Genomic DNA, 24,879 nt, shown 5'->3' with positions numbered 1-24,879 from the left:
TAGGGTGGCGACAGGCGAGGGCGCACATCCCGGGAGGAACCCGCGCCCTCTGCAGAACGAGGACAAGGCCTCGGTGACAGACTGCAGTACTTACCGGAGGGCGAGCGGCGCCCGTGAGGCCTCGGTGATGGACGATGCCGCTGCTGGAACCGGCGGCTTCTGGACCCTTCTGAGGTAGGAAAATGGACGCGGTTACGAGACCGATCTGGACAAGCGGGCCAAAAGCTATTTCATCCGGCATTCCCGCCGGGTCTTCGGCTTGAGATGCTGACAAGCGTCGCAGTCTGTAGAATCAAGGTGCTCGCCCAAACACCACATACAAATAGGGTGAGGGCCCGTTGCCAACTTCGGACGCGTACAAGAAGTACACATCTTCAATCAATCAATCAATCAATCAATCAATCAGGGGTTGGTAACGTGCGCTACTCACCCATGAGGGTCTCAAGGCACTAGGGGATGGAAAGGTAGGGCTGCTCCGCTCTGTCGAAAAGCCAGGTCTTGAGAGCTCGTCTGATGGTGTGCAGGGTTAGCGAGCGTCTTATTTCTACTGGGAGAGTGTTCCATGCGGTGGCTGCGGTGTAGGAGAAGGCTCTTCCTCCAGCTCTGCTTCGGTGGATGCGTGGGACCTCTGCTAGGAGGAGGTCGGCTGAACGGATGTTCCTCTTGGGTGCGTGGAAGCTCATTCGATCATTGAGTTATTTGGGTCCGATGTTGAGGGATTTGTAGGCGTGGGCGAGTAGCTTGTAGGTGACCCTCTTCTCGACGGGGAGTCAGTGGAGTTCTCGCAGGTGTGGAGTCATGGGTTTGTGGCGTGGTATCCCTAAGATGAGCCTGGCGGCCGCGTTTTGGATGGTCTGGAGTTTGATTAGTAGGGATTTGTTGATTAAGGCGTAGAGGGCGTTGCCGTAGTCAAGCCTACTGGTGATGAGTGCGTGGGTGACGGTCTTTCTGAAGTCTTGAGGGGTCCACTTGAAGGTCTTACGTAGGATCCGGAGGTAATTGAAACTGGTGGAGGACATAGCGTTGATTTGGTGGTACAAGGAGAGGGAGGAGTCGAGGATTATGCCAAGGTCCCGAGGGTGGTCCGTCGGGGTGGGTGGGGGTCCGAGGGCGGGAGGCCACCAGGAGTCACTCCAGGCGGAGGGGCGGGGCCTGGAGATGAGAACATCGGGTCTTTTCGGAGTTGTTTGAGGCAGCTGTCCTTCATCCAGGTGGCCACGTTTCTCATTCCTTCCTGGAAGCTGAGTCTAGTGTCTTCCGGGTTGCTGGTGAGGGAGAGAATGAGCTGGGTGTCGTCAGCGTAGGACACAATGCTGAGCCCGTGCTGCCTGACGATAGCGGCGATTGGGGCCATGTAGATGTTGAATAGAGTCGGGCTCAGAGAAGATCCTTGGGAAACTCCGCAGATGTCGGTGGGTTCAGAGAGGAAGGGGGGGAGCCTGACCCTCTGAGTTCTATCGGAAAGGACGAATCGGATCCAGTTGAGGGTGTCTCCCTGAATTCCTGCGTCATGGAGCCTGGTGGTTAGTGTGCGATGTGAGAATGTCGAAAGCTGCGGAGAGGTCCAGGAGGATGAGGGCTGCGGTGTGGCCCTGGTCGAGCAACATACGGATGTCGTCGGTGGCGGCGATCAGGGCTGTCTCTGTACTGTGGTTGTTGCGGAAGTCTTGAAACCCAAAGGCATTTGCACACTGTTCCCAACGCAAAGTGGTTAAAAGAAGGCCTAAAAACAGGTCAAGGGAACTCAATCCGGATCCGCGTTGCATGAGGAAAAGAAGGAAACTGATGTCAACGTGCCGGGGTGGGACTTATGTGACCTCGCTGGCGTCACAAACGTCAGTTTCACGCCTGGGGATAATTCTACGTTAAGGAATCTGCGGCTAGCAGTCTCTATCAGATACCAGGCTTTAAAAGGGTCTGACTGCAGTAAAAGCTGCTGCAGCAAACAGACACAATTCTGCCCTCCTGCTGCTGAGCCAAGCTTGAACAAGGGAAGGTAAAACAAAAGGTTTCCTGTCACAGGGACATCTCACCACCTCCCAGGCAGGACATCCTCCAGTTTGAGGCAGTTCAGGGAGCCCTTGGCTCCAGCTCTGGGGCAGAACTGGACAAAGGACATGGGAGTACCCTCCTCTCTGTCCAGCCCATCCTCTGGGAGGAACCCATGAGTTGTTTCAATCCTTTCCTTAGCGTACATAAGGGCTTACCTGTAGGTGGTTCCTTAGATTTATTGTGGGAAAAGACTCCAGCCTGAACCCACATCACTCTTCAACCATCTGGACAACCCGCCAACACCCACAGACCACGCACGCAACCTGGGAATCATCCTGGACTCCAAGCTCAAAATGGACCGCCAGATCAACTCTGTCTCATCCTCCTGCTTCCACACCCTCCGCCTCCTTCGTAAGACCTTCAAATGGATCCCCCTCGAACACCGAAAGACAGTCACTCACGCCCTGGTCACCAGCAGACTCGACTACGACAACGCACTCTACGCCGGAATAAACAAAAACCTCATCTGCAACCTACAGAACATCCAGAACGCCGCCGCAAGACTGGTCCTCAGCCTGCCAAAACACTGCCACATCTCCCAGCACCTGCGCACACTCCACTGGCTCCCCGTCGAGGCAAGAATCACCTTTAAGATGCTCACCCACGCACACAAGGCCCTCCACGGCACCGGACCAGCATACCTGAACAGCCAGCTCAAATTGCACGCACCCCAAAGGACCCTACGATCAGCCCAGGTCTCCTACGCCGTGGTCCCCCGCACCAGAAAGACCAGATCGGGAGGCCGCTCCTTCTCCTTCGTCACGGCCAAAGCATGGAACGCCCTTCCGCTCCACCTCAGACAGACATCGCTCCCCATCTTTGCAAGAAACCTCAAAACCTGGCTCTTCGACAGACCCCCTCCTTGATGGAATGGAACCTGCAAACCCCCCCCCCCCCACCCTAGCGCCTTGCGACCCTTATGGGTGAGTAGTCGCGCTTTAACAAACTCCTGATTGATTGATTGGACTTAGCTGGACTTTGCCTGGAACTGAGACTGCACCAAGGAAGTCTCATGCTGCTCCTGGTCTTGCTGTTCTGTAAGTCTTCGTCATCTGTGTGTGTGCTTCCTTCCAGGATCTTCAACAGACCTGTGGGACAACTGAAGTAATCTCCCTTGGAGTGAAGGATTCACTCCCCTGCATCTGCAGGCACCGCAACGAAGCTGACTGGTCTGCTGTCCTACGTACTTCCTGAGGCTCAGCAACACAGGTGGTGGTTCTGCAACTCCTTCGAGGCTTGACCTCTCTTCTCTGCAATTTTGAGGCTAGTACCCCTCGTCGGGATTGATGGGACTGAACCCCTGTGTACCTCATTGACTTGCAGTTGCCAAAGCTTGTTGGCTCTGCACTCCAGAAATCTTCGGGCTACAAGAAACTCCAGCCTGCTGCATCTATTCCTGCAAAGTACATTGTCCTCACCGCATCCTCTGCACCTTGTGCCTTCCGTCTTGGTGAGCTGCTCGAGGGCCTCTTGCGACTCCTGTGCCTTTGGCCTGTGGGTCCTTCTGAGGGTGTTCTCCTGCTTCAGTGTGTTCGCCTGCTTGCTCGGGCCTGCTCAGACTCACCTGCTGGTGGTGAGTCCCTTGGACCTTGCTCCTTCTTCGTTCTCCACACCAGCTACCAAGGTGTCAGGCCCTGCATCCTGCTGGCCCGGATAACATAGGGGAAGAATGGACAATGCCTTATAAGCCGGATCCTCTGCTTTATTTCCAGCCCCAATATTCGACTGAGGATGTGTTCTAGGTCACAGAGGACAACCCTGCTTTCAACTGCTATGAGTCCTTTCAGTCACCACTGCAGGACAGCGAAGAGATCACAAACCACGCCCTCAAGGACGGCTTAAGGCCAAAATCAGGAAGACGTTGTGCATAACGAGGATAAGGCGACGCAGAACACCACGCCGGAGCAGAAAGCAGAGTGCTGTCTCTGAGAAACCGAGTCTCGAATTCCGGGCGCAGAAAGCGGCGTGGAGCACTCCAGAACAGGAGTAGTCTCGGAATGAGGTTAGCAGAGACCGGAGCCTAGTGGCGAGATGATGCCAGAGACTTCAGGAGGCCAACGGTTCCACCTACCTCCCAGCTGTGTTCCAGGGGGAGCGCGGCCCGCACAGCTGCGTGCCCGATTCCTGGGAAGTGGGAGGTGGGTAGAGGAACGGACCAGGTCCTTCCGAGGGGGAACACACCGATAATTAAGCTCATTCACCTATAGGGGCTTTCCTCTCTTTACTATAATGACTGGTGGAGGCTCTATCTATTACGTTGACTCTCCTGTCTGCCTATCGGGTATTTATTCCCCCCACTGCTCTCCCTAAATTCAGTTGCGTAGCTGACATCCTTTTTTTGTTGTTTTTGCTTTTCTTCTTGGTTTTATGTTTTTTCCTTTGCTCTGATCGCCTGGACGGACGGATGCACCAGGAGGAGCTAAAATTCCCCAAAGGATAGAGGGAGAAATTGTCTGGCCATATACTTTTTTCGTTTGGGCCCTTGAATAAAAAAACAAGAAAGGAAAACCTAAGACTTTTCTCAGTCCCTTTCTTCCCGCAATTCATGACACAAGGCTTGTTGGTATTCCCGCGGGACAACACCACCTAGACACTGACATCCAACATGGGACAGCTCGTGTATGGTTCCTGGTCTTCTTCAGCGTCGCCTGGTCCTCACAGCTGCAGCAACAAGGTCACATCAACTCTCCTGAACCGTCCATCAGTGAGTATTGCTCTTCCGTGCCTCCTGATACTTTTTTATTTACTTTTATTGGGTATATAGCTGTGTTCCCACTCTGCACACAGCCCCTGTGAGGTTCCTGAGTACTTCCCTTTAGTGGTTCCTTGTGTCCCCAGTTCCTCTGGGTCTTCTGGTCCAAGTCCCGTCTTCCTTTGCGGTTCGCAGTCTACTTTCTTAATATATGGTTTGGTCTCCCCCTAGAGGCCACTGTATTTTGTGCTACTTACCTTAATGCAATTTAAGAATTTTTGTGTATTGTGTTGACATCTCCGGGTAGGAGATATACCAATGTGTTTATGAGTGTTGTGTAATAAATAAAATTATTTTTTATATAAACACTAATTATTTCTCGTTTAACATACCCTACTTGTTTAAACTTGTACAATGAGCTATTTAACACTCCTTCAAGATAAGCCTGAAGGCTGCTCTCCACAGCTACCACTTTGAAAGCTTTCTATAGTTATTAAAGATCACTATAATAACCATAAGGGATGCCAGGATTAGAGCAAGGTGCATCACTTAAATAAGTGTGCACCATATACTAAGCCAGCCTCCTACATTTGTGCTATAAAACTTTATAAATAAAAATAATAAATATTTTTGAAGGGCATAAATGCATTAGCTCATAAGGTAGACCTACTGGGGGAGTGGGTGGAAGTGGGCAGGACAGTGGCAGGGAGGTACTAAGATGCCCGTCATTCTTATATATTCCAGCAGAGCTGCTTTAGGGGGATCATGTTTGGCAATGGTGGATTTCAGATGCGCAAATGGCTGTCCACTCAGAGACTCCATCCCTAGGTTGAATTGAACTTGACCCAATATTGCAGAGATAGATCCACAACATGCCTCCCCGAATCCCATGAAAAATAAAGGATGGAACTGGGCCCTCACTAGAGGGCTATGCTAAAGCTGAAGTTGAGGGAAGGGAAAGGACATAACCCTAAAATGGACCAGCACATTGAGGGCTCCTTGATCCCTGCCTAGCACTAAAAACATCTAGGTGATGTTATGCAGTGTGGAAATCTGGAGTGCTCTGAAAGTCATGATTGCTTGAATCCCTTGATATATGACAAGAATTGAAGACCAGGGGAACAGTAAGAGTAGCTGCGACTGAACAAATGATGTACTGCCTCCTGACTGGGATACTGCATATTTCTCTGGATGACAGCACTTATGTGCACTAAATGCATGTCTGAAATAAAGCAAATGTGAGACTGATAAAATATTCCAGTGGATCATATAAATTGTCTCTGTATTAGAAAGCAAACATCCTCTTTTACTTGAATAAAGTGCCTTTCTCAAAGGACTCTCAGCAGATGAAAAGGGCAGAAGAATCACAACAAAGGGGAGAAGCACTCTGACGAAGCAGAGTGTCTACAAAGGTCTAATATCCCAAAAACGTCAAGGAACAGAGATACAATTAATATCCATTAGTCAAATCCAAAGAGTCATGAGCGGTGTGTATTTTAATGTTCATTCTTTATTTCTTTTACTTCCCCCAAAAAAAGGGAATAAGGACACAATTAACGTGTTTAGTCCCAGAGCAAAGGGACTTTTTCTGGGCATGAATTTAGAACGCTTAGCATAAGCCCATAGGTCAGATATTTGCATGAGTCCTTCACCCAATTCAGTACAAGTTCTGGAATCAGCATAATATGGCCAGAATGCAAAAGCTACCAAAATACTAGAGTAGATGTGTGGTTGGAAACATTCAAGAGAGCAAGCCTCGCCATGTATTTCAAATGTATTGTCCACGAGCCAACAGGCGTGTGCACTACAAAGTAAAATTGAGGTCCAACTGAGGCACCCTGTAACACACCGGACAATACATTTTCTGTAGCACTAGGGAACCTACCATCTGAACAGTGAACTTTGTTCAGAAGACCAAATTCATGCTGCATTCACTGCCCAGCTAAGTTAAACTTTTCACATATTTAGCCTTTTCTTCAGGAGACTACAAATTGGAGAGTTGCATTTCCACAGCTTCAAGTAGATCCTATAAATCGTCTCTGTATCAGGAAAAAAATCCTTTTCTACTTGAATAAACTCCCCTTCTCAAATGACTCCTAGCAGATAAAAAGGTCTATCACCTCATGTGGTGATCTGAAGATTAGATGGGTTAACCACTCAGGTTAAAATCAGGAAGGATGACAACAGACCAGCTCAGAATGGGAGGATCCAAGGTAGTGCGCAGCTGACGTGGCAGGCCCAATCTGGGTAATATAAACAAATTAAGCATTGAGCTGTAATGCACAAGTTACTACTTGTGTAACGATATATCTGTAAGAGACATTAGTTAGTGATAGATTCCTTACCTTAGAATATCCACAGGCGTCAGACTGGATCCGGAAAAATTTGCGTAGCAATACCCCTGCACGCCGGCAGGCGTCGTCCGCGTCCGTCGTCGGCGTCGTTAGCGCCGGAATGACGTCGTTGGAGTACTTAGACGCCGCCCATGCACGCTGATGTCAGTTCTGATACACAGCTTTTCCGCGCCAGATACGCAGAGCGATGATAGAACCAACACTGGTGCCATGAAACTCGGGCCCTGAAAGGGAATGACCTTAACCCTAGATATCGGTTCGCAGAACAGGGAGGATGGGTGGGTCGGTAAGGAATCTATCACTAACTAATGTCTCTTACAGATATATCGTTACACAAGTAGTAACTTGTGCATCTGAAAGAGACACGTTAGTGATAGATTCCTTACCTTAGAATAGATACCCCAGCAATACCAACCCCGGTGGTGGGTCTGCGAACCAATAATCACACCAGAAAGTCCTAGAGGACGGAACGGCCAGAGAAGCCATCCCTCTGGACTTGGCTGTCCAGGCAATAGTGTCTTGCAAACGTGTGCAGCGAGGCCCACGTAGCTGCCTGGCAAATGTCTTGCAAGGACACTCCTCGGCCCAGGGCAGTGGTAGTCGCCGTGGCCCGTGTGGAATGAGCCCTTAGTCCAACAGGGGGCTCCTTCTTAGCTAAGGAGTAACACGCCTGGATACACAAGATAATCCACCGCGAGATGGTCCGCTTGTGCACCGCCTTTCCCTTCTTAGCACCCATGTAACCAACAAAGAGTTGGTCATCCACCCGGAACTGGCGTGTGCGATCCAGATAGTAAGAGAGCGCACGTTTTGGGTCCAGACGGTGGAGCCTCTCTTCCTCTTTCGAGGGAGGCGGAAAGAAGGTGGGCAAGGTAATGGACTGCCCGATGTGGAAGGCCGTGACAACCTTGGGCAGGAAAGAGGGTCTCGTCGGCAACACAACCGTGTCCGGATGGACAGAGAGGAAAGGAGGTGTAGAAGAAAGAGCCTGGAGCTCACTCACTCTCCTGGCAGAGGTGATGGCAACCAGGAAAGCAGTCTTCAAAGTAAGAAGACGGAGAGGACAGTTATGGAGCAGCTGAAAGGGAGCACACATCAGGTAAGTAAGTACAAGATTCAAGTCCCACTGGGGCATCACAAATGGAACAGGAGGAAACGTGTGTGATGCCCTTCAAAAACCTATTTACAATTGGGGACTTGAACAAGGAAGTCTGATCAGGTAGCTTTAAGAAGGCGGAAAGGGCAGAAAGGTACCCCTTGATAGTGCCCAGAGCAGAGCCCTGCTGGGCAAGAGAAAGAAGGAAGAGGAGAACCTCAAAGGGGTGCAGAGAGTGGATCCACAGCCTTTGCTGTGCACCATGCCACAAATCTGTTCCACCTGCAGGCGTATACCGACTTTGTGGAGGGACGCCTGGCTGCCAGAATGACATTACAGACTTCGGGAGGCAAGTCAAATGGCCTCAACTGTCGCCGCTCAATCTCCAAGCTTGTAGGTGGAGACTGGACAGGTTCGGGTGGAGGACCGTCCCCTGCTGCTGCAACAGAAGGTCCTCCCGAAGAGGCAGACTAATCGGGGGATCGACTGACATGCTGAGTAGCTCGGGATACTAGTATCTTCGTGCCCAGTCCGGAGCCACAAGGATAACCTGGGCCCGGTCGCGCCTGATCTTCTTCAGCACTCTGGGCAGAAGTGGTATAGGCGGAAAGGCGTACAATAGACCGCAACTCCACTCGCGACGAAAAGCGCCTCCGAGCGAGTGCCGCCTTGGAAACTCCAACGCGCAGAACTGATGACATTGCGCGTTCTCTTCAGTGGCGAATAGTTCTAACCAAGGCTCTCCCCACTGCTGAAAGAGACCTTGCGCCACGTCCGAGTTCAGACGCCATTCGTGATCCATCATGCACCGACGGCTGAGTTCGTCCGCCCTGGCATTCAGAGAACCTGCCAGGTGTTGAACCACCAGGGTCACGCCCTGATGTTCCAGCCACTGCCAGAGGCGCAGATCCTCCTGGCATAGGGTCCACGACTCCACCCCGCCCTGTTTGTTGCAGTACCACATGGCGGTGGTGTTGTCCGTGAACACCTGCACTACACTCCCCCGGACAGAGGGGAGGAATGCCTTCAGTGCAAGTCGGATCGCCCGCAGCTCCAGAAGGTTGATGTGGAGCTGGGACTCCGCCGGAGACCAGAGGCCTCTGATCTCCGCCTCTCCCATGTGGCCCCCCCAGCCCAGGAGGGACGCGTCCGTCACAACCACGTGCTCCGGGTGGGGTAGGGAGAGGGATCTGCCACTGACCCAATCGCGGTCCATGAGCCACCACTGCAACTGTCTTGCAGTGCCCTCCGAGATCAAGACATGATCGGACAAGTTGCCCTGATGCTGGGCCCACTGAAACTTCAGGTCCCACTGCAGAGCCTGCATCCGCCACCGGGCGTGATGCACCAGAAGGATGCAGGACGTCATCAACCCCAGAAGCCGCAGCGTCAACCTGACCGAGACTCGGGATAAAGGCTGAAAGCTCGGAATCAGAGCCTGAATATCCCGAACCCGCTGTTCGGGAGGATAAACCCGAAACTGAGTCTAGAACCGCTCCGATGAAGAGGAGCTTCAGAGAGGGACACAGGTGCGACTTCGACACGTTGATGGAGAACCCCAGCAAGTGCAGGAGGTCGGCCGTAGTCTGGAGGTGGCTGATGACTGTCTGGGGCGAGCCCGCCTTCAACAACCAGTCGTCGAGGTAGGGGAAGACTGACATCCCTAACTTGCGCAGATGAGCTGCGACCACCGCCATCAGTTTCGTGAACACCCGTGGGGCGCTAGTAAGGCCAAAGGGGAGCACGGTAAACTGAAAGTGCTCGTGGCCTACCGTGAACCGCAGATAACGCCGGACGCCAGCAGGACGGGGATGTGAAAATAAGCGTCCTGCAAGTCCAACGCTACCATCCAGTCTCCAGGGTCCAGGGCAGCTAAGACCTGAGCCAAAGTCAGCATCTTGAACTTCTCCTTCCGGAGGAAGCCGTTGACGTTCCGTAGGTCCAAGATAGGGCGTAGGCCCCCTTTGCCCTTCTTGGGTACCAGAAAGTAGTGGAAGTAACAACCACACCCTACTTCTGGCCCAGGAACGCGCTCGATGGCCCCCTTGGCCAAGAGGGCCGTGACTTTCTCTTGTAGAAGTTGCAAGTGATCCCCCGACACGCGGTGGAATTGCGGTGGCATGGCTGGAGGGGTCGCCTCGAAGGGGAGGGAGTAGCCCCTTCGGACGATTTGCAGCACCCACCTGTCCGACGTGACAGTACGCCAGTGGAAGAGGTGATGGCGAACCCTGCCCCCCACTGGCGTCACATGGGCCTGAAAACACAGACTAGGAAGGGTTTGAGGCAGGAGCTGCGGGGGGAGGCGTGGACTGGCCTCACCGTTGTCCCCGACCGCCGCCACGGCGGTTTCCACGGCCGCCACCGCGCTGTTGAACATTCTGCGGTGCGTGGCTGGCAGCACGTGTGGGCCATGAAAGGAGCGAAAGGCACCCGATTGCTGGCGTGCGGCCGAGAGGCCCAAGGACTTGGCCGTAGCCCTGGAGTTCTTAAAACGCTCAAGCGCATGGTCTGGCCATCGAACGGCATGTCCAGAAGAGGGGCCTGGACATCGGCCGAAAAGTTGGCGGACCTCAACCAGGCGTGGCGTCGAACCGCCACCGTCGTTGCCATAGCCCTGCCCAGTGAGTCCGTGGTATCCAGCCCACACCGGATGGAATATCGCGCTGCACCTCGGCCCTCCACAAGGGCTTGGGCGAGTTTAGCCCGGACCTCCTCCGGACATTGTGGCAGCACGTCTGCGACCGTATCCCACAGGGTGTGGGTGTAGCGGTCCAAGAGGCATGCGGTATTGACAGACCGAAGTCCCAAACTCAGGGACGAGAACACTTTCTTCCCGAATTGTTCATACCTCTTGAATTCCCGATCGGGCAGAGCCGTCGGGAATGTGGTCTGGGAAGTGGAGGCCTGGATGACCAGGCTCTCGGGGGTGGGATGGGTGGACAAAAAGCAAGGGTCGCCCGGGGCCGGGCGGTAGCATCTGGCCACGTTCCTATCCACAGGCGGACCTGTGGCGGGCTTGGACCAAGTGCCCACAAGAACGTCAAGCAAGGCCTCATTAAATGGCAGCAGAGGCTCAGTGGAGCTTGCCTGCTGTTTAAGGACCTCAGTGAGGAGGTTAGTCCTCACGGCCGCGACGGGGAGCTCAAGGTGTAAGGCCTTGGCCGCCCTCATCAACACTACACTGTAAGGAGCCCCCTCCTCCATAGCAACGGTGGGAGGGGAGACAAATCCAGTGTCTGGCAAAGTGTCAATTCCACTGGCCTCCCCAAGCTCATATGTCCAGTCCTGTTGAGACTGGCACTCCTGTGCCAGAGGGTCCACAGACCCCTCCCAATCACCCTCGTCACCCATCTCCTGCAGATCAGGGTCAACAGACGGGGCCGGTTCGTGGAAATAGAAATCTCCAAAGGCCGTCGGGAGCGGCGCCCAGCGGCGCCGCTCCGGCGCCAGAGCAGGACCGAAGGTAGGATTGGGGACGGCGTCCATAGTGGGCGCCGGGGGCGACACCCGCAGGGCCGGCGCCGGTGAGATCGACCGGCGACGACCCGGATCCGGAAGCGGATCCAGTGAGGTCCTGTGGCGCCGGGACCGAAGTCGTCGGCAGCGCCGGGGCCAAAGCACCAGACGGCGTCGGGCCGAAGAACCCGACCCGCTAGGCCCTCCAGCCGGGGCCGTTGGGCCCGGAGGCGCCACGGGACCCGGCTGAGGAGGGAGGGACCTCATGGCCATGAGGTACCGCTCGACCTCCTCTGGCGTCGCATCATGCTCAGGGACCCGAAGGTGTGGGGCAAGCGGCGACGCCTGCGACTCTGTCGGAGCCTCGTGGGTAGTGTCACCCGAACCCCCGGCCGCATCGTGCGAGCGTTGGGGTGGGTCGGAGGAACAATGACGTCTCTCCGACCTCTCATGTCTCTTACCTGAGGAATTGGATCCTGACAACCGATGTCCACTCCCGGAGCTGCGAGGACTTCGACCCCGCGAGCGGTCCCTCGACCTCCTGTGGTAACGGGACCTGGAGCGGCGCGGGCAGACTGCCGGAGCTCGAGTGGCTTGCGGGACCGGTCCCGCCTAGCTTTAGACGTCAGGGCCTGGCAGTCGGAGCAGGTGCGGTGGTCGAGGCCTAAACACTTGAGGCACCGGCGATGGGGGTCGGTAACCGACATCAGTCGGTCGCACTTGGAGCAGGGTTTAAACCCGGGCATCTCTAGCGGCACGATCGGAGTCGAAGACTCGAGTAGAGAAATGATCAAAAGATCAAAAAAGTTTAGTCAAAAAATGACTAAGGGGTAGAGCTTCTCCGGATCTGCGCTAGCTGGCATGGAAAAAAGAAGAACTGACGTCAGCACGCATGGGCGGCGTCTAAGTACTCCGACGACGTCATTCCGGCGCTAACGACGCCAACGACGGACGCGGAGCCACGGACGACGCCTGCCGGCGCGCAGGGGTATTGCTACGCAAAATTTTCCGGATCCAGTCTGACGCCTGGGGATATTCTAAGGTAAGGAATCTATCACTAACGTGTCTCTTTCAGATATTTTCTTTAAACTCCATCTGCAATAATGAGCAGGAAGCACTTTGTAGTGGAGGTTAAACTATCTAATGACAGAGCTTTCCCCTATGAATTCAGTGATGGAAGATTCAAGGAATAGAGCTTGTGTCATGTTGCGTTTGCATTTTTAGATAACATATCCATTTCCTCAATGCCCCAGAAACCCAGGATGTGGTCTGCCATCTCCAGTAGCAGTTCAACTCATACCTTAAAGAGGTCAGCTTGCTAACACCTTAATGAGGCAATCCACTATTATATTCTTCCCCCCTCAAAGACTAATTACTCCACCAAAAGACTATTACCACAGGTCTATATAGGGTTGTGGATCCAGCATCTATTCTCACTGAGACAGAACATTGCAGATGCAATGAATCATGGCTTAAATATAGGCTTTAATGTTCACAAAGGAGAACAAAAGCACAGTACCAGGCAGACAGTGCTTAGTTTTAACAATCAGGTGTGAAGCAGCTTTTCTTGCGAATACCACAATGAAATCATTTTCGTGCCAATAAGGGGAGCGGCCTGGCCTCACAGTGATGCTTCAAGTATTCACTGTTAACTTAGGCTAAGCGAAAGATAGTATTAAGCTGAGGGGGAAGCTATAAAGGCAACTGGAAACTGCCCTGAAGGAAGCAAAATCGGACATTTCGAGTGGCCACAGAACTAATCCTATCGTTGTTAGCGTACTCAGTGAAACTATCTTGACTGTAGCCTCACATAGTACTCCAGTGATATACATAAAACTATCAGGCTTTGAAGGTGTATAACAGACCTGGTGATTTGCTTTAGATTTTCCAAAAAGAGGACTCCCTCAACTTAATGTCATAGGGAAATCTCACAGAATACAAGTATCCAGTACTACATCCTCATAGCTTTTTAGGGGAAACATACAGTTACATTCCCTAGCCACATTTGAAAACAAATGTGTTTTTAGAACAGCAGACTTCCCAATGAACTCATTAAGTATATTAGGGGCCTAATCTGTTCTGGACCCCCCGAAATCAGTAGAGACACAAAATGAATTTTGATAATGGGATTTATTATATCATAAACTATTAAACCTGATGTCGATTAGAAGAGTCTTGATGATACGATAATAAAGATATTAGTAAAGGCATACTATATCAGAATAATAAGAATAGAAATATCAAACATTATCTTATAAATTAATACTCCTTTTATTCTTAAATCTGCTGGGCCACGAAGAACACCTAGAAACACATGACAAGGCTGATGGCTTAAAACAGGAATTTGACAAATATGAAGACCTTAGAAAACTTGGTTTCACTTTCTCATCTCTAAACCTTCATAATATAATGCTTACATTTCCTGTGTACAGCCATGTGTTTCACACACAGATCACTGGGCGGTGTATGTCATGAGGCCTGAAACTCCCCTGCTGGGGGATAGTGTCCTCCCTGATTGAATTACTTTTTTATTATCTTGGAAGATTCAGCCATAAAAACTGCTTACTCATCCAGCATCATCAGCGCTGGCTTGAATCATAGCGCCGGGTTTGATACATGCATAGGCGCCAGTCCAAGAGTCAAGGCAGACTCCTCTACAAGGTCAAGACATACAAACTGGTGTCGAGGATGGATCCACCAATGGTAGTCCGACAGGAGATCACTTTGGATCCTTGGCACCCTAATGCGTGCCAGACGGAGCCGGAAAGATTATGAAACTCTCCAACATGGTCTCCTTGAAGACCTGTACCTGTAGGGGCCTCACTAATGGACTGAGGAAGTCAGGCAGCTTTCAGACCAGTTGTGGAATCAGTTCCTCTGTAGCAGATAGGGACCTAGAGGCAGCTTGATGGCCCCACAACTTCTCAGCTCGAAAGTCAAGAGTTAAAGAAGAATCCTGCTTTGTCTTCTTGTGCTGCTTCATCGATTTGGACTTAGTAGTCGAGTTTAGCTTTGTGCTCCTGGATCGCCTTAGTATTCATCCAGGGGAAGTTAGAGCAGGACTTGGAATCGTGTAATGACCCTAGACACCACAGACTTACCTTGTGGGGTCTGTCACAGACATCTGTTCATACCTGACCTTAAAGGCTTAAACCCTACAGTTTACTGAGAACATATGTCCATGCAAACTGTAAAAAGAATTCTGAGAAGCGAATAATTTATCTGGCAAGGTGAGTTCTTTGGGAGTGAATTTAGAGTTTGGAGTTGGGGAAAAAAAAGGAACGGACATCAGCATGCAGGGGTGCTACTTTTATGCAGCTCTGAAGTACCTTCCAGGAGGGGATGAAGCAGACCTGAATCTGCATGACACCACCTGGTGGTATACAAGGAAAATGCTGAGAAAAAAATCTGGATCCAGTAAGGCATCTGGAGGAAACTCAGAAGGTGAGGAATCTGCAGTTAAAAGATTTAGGGAAGGAATCACAAAGTTGGGACGTAAACCACACAAAGCACCTCAATCTATGTGGTCACACAAAAAGTTATTTAGTATAAGGAGGACACACCTCTGCAGGCCCACTGAGCCAAACATGTCTTTGATCACCATAGTCATTTGAAGGAATGATTTAGGTTGCTGTACAAAAGTATGGAAATTATGGGTAATGAAAGATACACGAGTATTTACCACACTCCTTATTATGTTACGTGATTTTAACTAAATAAAGTGCATCAAATCATACCTGGAGGTATATCTCGGTGCTCGACAAACAGCCAACATGCATCCAGAACCTAAAACAGCCAAGTTTTCAAAATGTTCTTAAATTAGATGGCATCAAAGCAGCAGCATTTATGGAGAGGGAGTTGCCTCCAGGCAGTAGGGGTCATGAAGGAGAAGGCTTTGATTCAATATCTAGAGGTATGAACATGGGGTACCGTCAGAAACTCCTGGTCGCTAGATCTTACGGTACAAGAAGGTCAAGATCGATGCAGTTTGTCCATTAGATATGACAGGTCTCTAACCATCAAGGACTTGTGGGTAAGGCAACATGTCTTTAAAAAGATGCGCTTTCTGATGGGGAGCCAATGAAGAGCTCCAAGAGTAGGAGCCTTCTGGGAGTAAAGACCAGGAGGGCAGAAGTATTTTGCACCAACTGGAACTTTGACAGTAAAGTGTCATTAACTGCAATCAAGGTGGATTATGTTTATGACCAAAGCCTGGACCAAAGTTTTCCTGGCAGACAACGGTAACCAAGGAGAGACCCTCTTCAGTAGCATCATAGCTGCCAAAACAGGAACTACAGGTTGCAACTATGACACTTCATGGAAAGTTCCTGATCTAGTTTAACGCCCAGATCTTTTTATGGCATACTTGTGGGAACAGCTCGCATTTCCGAAGGCCACCAATCGGGGTCCATAAGAGCTACGTTTTTCCAAACAGTAAGATTTCATTTTTTTTCGCTGTTCAGCTGGAAACAGCTGTCATCCAAGCCGCAATTCCCCTCAGACAATCCTGAAAACGATGTCTTGCATTGTTAATATCCTGTCCCAGTGACATGATCAGCTGAGTGTCATCTGTATATGAGATTACATCAAATCCACAAGATTTAACAACGTGACAAATAGGGGGGCAAATAGATGTTAAACTGGGTCGGGCTTAAATATGTGCCTTATTGACCAAAACCGTGCAGGATTTAAATGAACCTAGCCTGATCGTTTGGGTGTGACTATCTAAGAAGTCGGTGAGTAACCAAAGGGCTTTGCCCTTGACCCGATCGCCTGCAGATCAACACCATGTGAAATGGTGCAAAAGGCTACTGAGTTCTAGGACCACAAGCATGGCAGGGGAGCCAGCATCCAAAATATGGTGGATGATGTCCGTTATTGCCACCAGGGCGGCATCTGTGCTATGGTCAGCTCTGAATCTGATTGGGAGGGGCCCAATATCTTATAGTCTTCCAAGAAAGCCATAAGCTGTTAGTACACAGAGCTTTCCAACATTTTTTGCAGTAGAGATAGAAGTGATATGGGGTGATAGTTGACAGACAGTTTGGACTGTCATTCGATTTTGTTTATGGGGAAACCAGAACGGCCTTCTGGGCTAGAGATATTTTGTACGATTCTGGCAAAATGTTGAATAGCGAGAGCATGGAAGGAGCAATCACTGGGAATAAGTCAATAGGCGCACCAGATTTGGCATTAGTCAATAACCTTGAATTTGGTCCAACATGATAGGTTCAAACCTATCCAGGTTCGGCATTGAGGCCTCGGGAGGTGTACTTAGAGGGGTTCAGTTGGTCTGACTCTGGCTAACATGGAACCACTTTTATATGGTATCAATCTTATCAAAGAAGTCCGCCAAAGATCCACAAAGTTGTTGGGAAGCTGTAATAGCCGAAATGCAGGCACGAGGCTTGGTGAACTGATTGAGCACTTTATAGAGCTCTTTGTTAGAATTACCCCCCTTCTCGAATCTACCGGAAATAAAGCTTATCCTAGAATTCCTAATGACAACATATTGAGATAAATCAAAGCAGCTGGAGTTCTAGAATGGCACCAATGTCTCACGAGCCGTTTACAGGCAGCTTTAAGGGTCCTCAACTCCACAGCGATCCATGGAGAACAGGCCCTGGAGAAGAAATGCCTGGACTGTTTGAGTGGTGCAGTTTTATCAAAGGCTGAAGTCAAAACAGTGTGTTAACTAGATAGCACTATGTTCATGTCAGAGTTGGGTGTCACGACTCAGAACCTGAATGCCTTGGAAAACCCATCTAAAGAGATGCCATTGTGGGCTCTATAGGCCTTAACCCCAACAGTGACGAACTGGTGTATAACATCCGCCCTCTTGATCTGAAACTTGATCCGATGATGGTCCATCCATGTGAGAGGGAGAGGTTCTTCACTACTCAAATGTGGAGAGTTTGTAAAAATAATATCTTAAGTATGCCCAGCTGCGTGCACTGGACCCATAATAGTCTGGTGAAGGCCAAGCATCTCTCAATCCTCAAGATGAGGGACAACCTTCGGTTTAGTGATGTCTTCCCCAAGAAAGTTGAAGTCACTCAGCAATAGAAAATTGCGGGCGGACAGAATGAGAGGGGCAATACATTTAGCCAAAAGATGGCTGAAATCTTTTCCACCTGGAGGCTGGTAAATATGTGCGCCCTTCCAGTGGTGATCGGGCGACAACTCAAGTTTAACGGTACAGATTTAACCCCAATCCTCTAAGGAGGGTTAAATGATTTTTAACTTAACTGAGTTCTGTAATGCAATGGCAACTCCACCGCCTGGTCTGGCTTCTCTGTCCAGTCTAGTTAACTGATAGTTATTAGGCAGTGCAAGAGGGATACAGGGGAGGGATGAGGCATTTAACCAAGTGTCTGTCTGTCTGTGTGTGTATATATATATGTATGTATGTATGTATGTATGTATGTATGTATATATATATATATATATATATACATATATATACATATATACATATATATATATATATATATATATATATATATATATATATATATATATATATATATATATATATATATAAAAATTTAATCTGGGGGCGATAGAAGATCCCAGATTTCAGTGGCATGTTTTGGTAATGATCTAAAAGTACAGTAAATGCCACAAAAAGGCACAGTGGGGTTGGAAGCGATTCTTCTATTATTTTGGTGGAAGGCTTTAGACCAGAGTTCTTCAATCTGTGGGGCGCGACCCCCCCTGGGGGGGGCGCGCGCCACCATCCCACGGGGGGCGTGTACTCCACTCAATCTGACCTTTGTTCCCTGTGTCGATGGGGTGCAACGTGCTCGTTCTTTTGTCTGGTTAACTCTCCCAGGAGGGGGTTAATTCACAGAGCTGACAGCTTCAGGTGCAGTGGGAGGCAAGGAGTCTCCTCTGCTAAAACCGAAAGCAAACAAATAGACACGCTTTCAGCAGAGGAAACTCCTTGCCTCCCACTGCAGCTGAAGCATTTCACCTCTTTGAATTAACCCCCTCTTGGGAGAGTTAGCTCTTCCCAGAATGGAGACAAAGTGTCAAGAGAAGTATAAGGCATGGGTAAAGCGGGCTCTGGCCCGGGCCCCAGCCTTTCAAAGGGGGTGGGAGGGGGGTGTTGAAATAGCCAGCTCTGTTCTACAGTCTTGCCTCATGACCTTCAATCATTTTTAAACACAATGTTGTAAATAGCGTTTTTCTATCATTCATTTTAATGTGTAAAAGTCTATTACAGACATTTTGCAGACAAAATGTGTTTATGCGTCATGCGACAGCCATATAAAAAGTTTATTTTAGATCAATACATGACCTCACATATGAGAAATGGAAGGGTGTGACAGATTATTTGCAGTAATATTAGTGAACTGCTGTTACATACTGAAAACACGCATCACTATCCCTGAATATCCGATGTACACACATTTAGTATTTGACCAAAGAAGGCATTAAAGAGCTGAGACTGGATCATAAAATCAAAGCTGGTCCGAACAGGGGCCCCAAAAATGCATTTGGCCCACAGGCCCCAAAATCCTTAAAACATCCCTGAAAGTTTCTTTTAAAATTACACAGGCAGGCGCGCAAAATTCCAGCCAGCCATGTGTTGTGTAAACAGCTTGCAAATTGCTAAATATGGTTATAAATAATATGTATTTGAAACAACAAGAGGAACGGGGATAGGACGATATTTAATGGGGTCCAGTGAACATGTCCAAGTATAGAGCACACAGAAGGATACAAAGTTCCCCGGGGAGAGTACAACAGTGTGGAGAGGGAGAAGAAGTGCAGAGTCAGGGAACTAGAGGGGTTCCCTTATCGGAACTAGAGAGCCTCACACACCCAGAGCGCTAGGTGTAAAACACCCTGACTGTAGAATGTCCAGCTTCATCATCGGCTCACTGCTCCTCGTCAGACCGGCGCTGCAATGTCTGACGGAATGCCAGGAGGCACTCTTTTGGTGGAGTTCTTTTGTTCCTTGCCGATGGTGTGTGTGAGTGAGAACAAGAAGTGTAGTCGGTGAAAAGTGAGTGAATGTTAAAAAGGGTAAGCAATCCACAATGTATTATATTGGCGTGGCTGATCCCCTGATTAAAAGGGGTGAGAGGGGAGCTAGAGACTGTAGGGTATGCAGAAAACTAACTCAACCCCCTATTGTGGTCAACATGTTTCTCGCCAACCGGCGATTCGTCAGGACCGTAACAAGGTACTACACAGGAAAACGGTGATACACTGCTCATTCAAAAAGTAAAAAGCAAATGCAAATACAACCTCACTGGGTCGGGTACAAAGCGGGCCAGGGGTCCTGCTCTAATTAGGCGACCCTAAGGGAGAGTAACACAGGCCTCGCAGCATGCTCCCGTGAGGCCAGCGCTGTCTGGTAAGAGTACCTGAGCGTAGACGCTGGGACGGCGGCGACACCTACCCCTCACGCTCGCGGCACCTGGTCAGGTGGTGTGAGGGGGGGGAAGCTCTGGATCAGTCGAAGAGCCAGGTCTTGAGGTCTTTCCTGAAGGTGTGCAGGGTCGGGGAGCCTCCGATGTTCACGGGGAGCTTGTTCCACCAGCTGCTCCGCACCCTGACCAGGTGCCGCGAGCGTGAGGGGTAGGTGTCGCCGCCGTCCCAGCGTCTACGCTCAGGTACTCTTACCAGACAGCGCTGGCCTCACGGGAGCATGCTGCGAGGCCTGTGTTACTCTCCCTTAGGGTCTCCTAATTAGAGCAGGACCCCTGGCCCGCTTTGTACCCGACCCAGTGAGGTTGTATTTGCATTTGCTTTTTACTTTTTGAATGAGCAGTGTATCACCGTTTTCCTGTGTAGTACCTTGTTAAGGTCCTGACTAATCGCCGGTTGGCGAGAAACATGTTGACCACAATAGGGGGTTGAGTTAGTTTTCTGCATACCCTACAGTCTCTAGCTCCCCTCTCACCCCTTTTAATCAGGGAATCAGCCACGCCAATAAAATACATTGTGGATTGCTTACCCTTTTTAACATTCACTCACTTTTCACCGACTACACTTCTTGTTCTCACTCACACACACCATCGGCAAGGAACAAAAGAACTCCGCCAAATAAGTGCCTCCTGGCATTCCGTCAGACATTGCAGCGCCGGTCTGACGAGGAGCACTGAGCCGATGATGAAGCTGGACATCCTACAGTCAGGGTGTTTTACACCTAGCGCTCTGGGTGTGTGAGGCTCTAGTTCCGATAAGGGAACCCCTCTAGTTCCCTGACTCTGCACTTCTTCTACCTCTCCACACTGTTGTACTCTCCCCGGGGGAACTTTGTATCCTTCTGTGTGCTCTATAAATAATATGTATTCATATGTAATGTGACTTTTCTATCTTTGTTCCCTTTTATTATCAGTCATGGATCATTCATGCAGCTCTAGAAAACAATTAAAAGTTCTTTCTATTTATATTTGCTGTTCAAAGTATGCACAGACAAGTGCTGAAAATACAGCTTTAGGTGACTGCTTATTTTTATACCATCTGTGACCTCAAAATAATGAGCTGGCAACCCTAATCATAAGACTGGAAGTTTGTTGAGGGATCAGCACATTATTTATTTCCTCCACCCTGATCCCGGGTTACTGCCATAATAGTAATAGTTTAACACATTTGAAACCCTACGCTGCCGTCAATAACATGCTGAGTTACTTCAAGTGTCTGGGAATGCACCCTGCATTCAGACCACTCACTCCTCATTCTTGCTCTTCACTTTCACTCTCACCCAACACTCACACTGATCCTGATGCACTCACACCATTCACCCACTTACCCTCCACTCACAGTGATTACTCTGCACTCACAATGCACTTGCGCTGTTCACCCTGTACCTCACCCTGCAGTCACAAGAGCACACTACTCAGCCTGCACTCGTGAAACTTCACTCACCTGTCCCCCTCGCTGCTCAATCTGCAATCTCACTCCAATAAGCCCACCAATAACCATACATTCATTCGTCCCACTCCGCACTAACATGGGCACCCAAATTCATATGTTCGCCTCACTCACTCCTGTACACAAGTATGGGCATGTCGTGCCCCATTAAGGTTTTCGTCCTAAATTACAAAAGGAGACATCTAAATGCACTACAATCCAGCCTTCCATGGGCCCCTTGATAGAGACAATTCTGTTTTTGCCCTGATGGACTGGAATATTTCCTAAACAGATTCTTGCAAATACCGTTATGTTTAATTTCTTTTAATTGTAATTTATATGAGGGAGTCTATTACTATTTGTAGAGAAATGTGTTTGTTTCATGCAACAACCATAAAAAAGTTAGATCCAAGCGGGTCCTTACATATGAGAAATTGGAGGATATCACAGATATTATTCACTGTAAAATTTGTGTGCGGCTGCTTTGTTACAACAGTGAAAACACATCACTATCTCTGAATATTAGATGTAAACGCTTTTAGAATTTCGACTACAGTGCCTGTGCACCGTCAGTAGCCTGGCTAAATAGGGTATGACCGAGCTGAAAATAAATAATTTAAACTCAAACCTTTACTGAACAGGGGCCCCCAAAATAGTTTTAGCCCAGGGCACACAAAATCCCTAATATGTCCCTGCCATCACAAAGTCTATCAGACAACATTACTCTGAAGTAAACTAGACAACATCATTAATTTATTATTAGTTCTAATTTGTTTTTAAACATAAGCCTGATGTGTCCCAAACCCCCACTACTTCAGGCAAGCAACTTATCGTACCACTAAGGAATTCTCAATGAGGTGTTTGTTCAGTGCCTTCTCTGTGGACTTTCAACTGTCTTCGGATCCATAACTGGTTGGTGGGCAATTATCCCATCTTAATGCTGCCTAAAACGTTTGTCAATGATTTCTAGAGAAGATTTGTTTCTCGTGTACCAGCTCTGAGCTATGGAGTGCTCGAAACATCTAACATGTTTCCCTTACAGTCCCTGTCTTGGCTGAAAATGTCTGCAGAATATTCAGCTTTGGGAGAAACTCTCTTGCCTTTCAGCTCGTCCTATTTATGTGAGATTGGGTTCTCAGCACTTGCGGTATTAAAGAATAAGTACCGTTCAAGACTGGATGTGGAGCACAACCTGGGATGGCAGCAGCAAAAATCCATCCACAGTCTGACCGTCTCTGAAAAACAGGCACACCTGAGCTGTGTAATAAGCCTCTGTCATTTCACCACGCCCACTCACAAACCTGCAGTTTACTAAACACTCTTATTGTATTGAATGTTATTCGCTGAATATGCCCGGAATGTGCGCATAGCGGTCAAGTCCAGAAATTTGTGTCCGGTGGTGGTGGTGGTGGTGGGGGGGGGGGGGGGGGGGGGGGAGATGGGGGTGGCAACATCTAAAAAAAATTCAGCTGGGGGGGGGCTCAACCTACCAAAGTTTGAAGACCTCTGCTTTAGACGGACTGCTAGGGAGAACTTCAACAGAGACACAGAATCATCCTGACTCTTTGCCAGAGGAGAGAAGATAAAGCTCCCCAAAGCCTCAGCTACCAATGAGAGAGACAAACAGGAAAACCGTCAAGCACTACAAACAACTGGACCTTCCAGCCTGTGCATAAAGTTAGAGTCGTTTACCGGAAAAGCAGGGGTCCTGGCAACATACAGGCACAGACTGGCACATACAGGCTTGCCCTTGGTGCGCCTGCTGTGTGCATTTGTGCTGCCATGCAGCGGATATAGGTGAACTGGGAAGAATGCCTAGACGCTAACCGACAATGGCGGTGCAAGGGAAAACAACCAGGAAGTGTGGCAACACTAATTTAAAGTAATGCACACGCTATCTCCGTGCAAACCGCACCAGTGGACCTAAGGGCTATGGGGCTAGAAAACAATATGCAGCACAGCAATAATGTAAGTACCCACCCAACAACACAATTCCACAAAGTTTAAAAATGCAGCGTTTCAAATTGCTGGAAGCAGGAGCCTGTGTATGGCGGCGCGTCCGAGCTGTCATGTAGCTGAGATAGGATAGCCAGGAAGAATGCCTAGACTGCTGAGCTACAATGGTGGTGCGAGGCAAAACAACTGAATGCAAAGTATGTTATTCTTACATCATCTTCTTGTCTTTCTTTTTGTTGAACAAGATGCTCCATCTTCTGGCGAGACTGCTTGAGGTCCAATTCCAACATAGAACATTGTTTTTCAATCTCTACTCTTCGATTTTCAGCCTTTTCTTTCGCTGCCCTTTCCATCTTCACTTTCCGCTCCATCTCTAAACAAAATATAATGCAATGTTGAATATTCTGAAATTAATTTTAAAGAGTTTTTTTAGAGAAAAGAAACAAATCACCTAACTGCATCATTACATTTGAGGTCTGTTATGCAAAAAGGTACCACCAATGGGCACCTACACACCATGAAATTCAGGAACACAGTGATGATGATAATAAGAATCAACCTTGGCCAAAAGTAGTCATGTTCCTTCTTTCCTGCACCCAATTCCCTTCTCTGTACCTTGTCCTTGAAGAACAAGTTATTCACCTTTGAAAGCACTTTATCTGGTAGAGACTATCTAGCTGCAGATTCCTTACCGTAGAAAAATACCTATGCATAAGACTAAGTGGAAATTATTTTGGTGAGCAGTACCCCCAAGCACCGGGAGGTGGTGGGGTTGGTACCGGAAGTGAAGTACGTGGCACCTGTTTAGGCACCACACTGACGTCTGCTTCTTTTCAAAAACTTCAAAACCACAAGCACGGAGGACAAAGAACACTAACCGTTATGCTAGGGTTTTTAAAAGGAGAAAAAGCACTAAGTCTGTGATCCGTGGGGAGGATGGGTGGGTCAGTAAGGAATCAGCAGCTAGACAGTCTCTTCCAAATAAAGTGTTAACAAAGGTAAGTAACTAGGTCATCTGATAGAGACTCTTACCCGCAGATTCTTTACCTTAGAATAGATATCCCAGCATCACCTCCCTGGATGTGGTGCTGCAATACAGATTAGACTAAAATGTCCTGTAGGACCGAACGAGTAAAGTAACTGTTAAGCCGGACTTGACTGTCCAGGCAGTAATGCTTGGTAAACTTGCACGGGGAAGCCCATGTTGCTGACTGACAGATATCCAGGAAAGGAACTATGCGAGCTAACGCAGTGGTTGCAGCCTTGGCCCTGATAAAATGAGCTCGCACGCCAATAGGAGGTTGCATTTTGGCCAGTGTGTAGCACATCCATCGTGAGATGTTCCGTTACTGCACTGCCTTTCCTTTATTTGCCCCAACGTACCCCATGAAGTGTTCATCATC

At 49.2% G+C, this 24,879-nt stretch overlaps 1 protein-coding gene across 1 annotated transcript in view; it reads right to left on the bottom strand.

The window, feature by feature from the left end:
• ROCK1 (Rho associated coiled-coil containing protein kinase 1) overlaps positions 1–24,879 on the bottom strand; it is a 2,099,493-nt gene that overhangs the window by 861,351 nt on the left and 1,213,263 nt on the right. Inside the window, exon 19 of the mRNA XM_078687444.1 lies at positions 23,689–23,849. Coding sequence (XP_078543570.1) covers positions 23,689–23,849 — 161 coding nt within the window. The remainder of the gene's footprint in view (positions 1–23,688; positions 23,850–24,879) is intronic.

Source organism: Lissotriton helveticus, chromosome 4_1, assembly GCF_964261635.1.
Source record: "Lissotriton helveticus chromosome 4_1, aLisHel1.1, whole genome shotgun sequence".
NCBI lineage: Eukaryota > Metazoa > Chordata > Amphibia > Caudata > Salamandridae > Lissotriton > Lissotriton helveticus.
The sequence above is the reverse complement of the archived record's forward strand: the minus strand, read 5'-3'. Positions and strand labels throughout refer to the sequence as shown.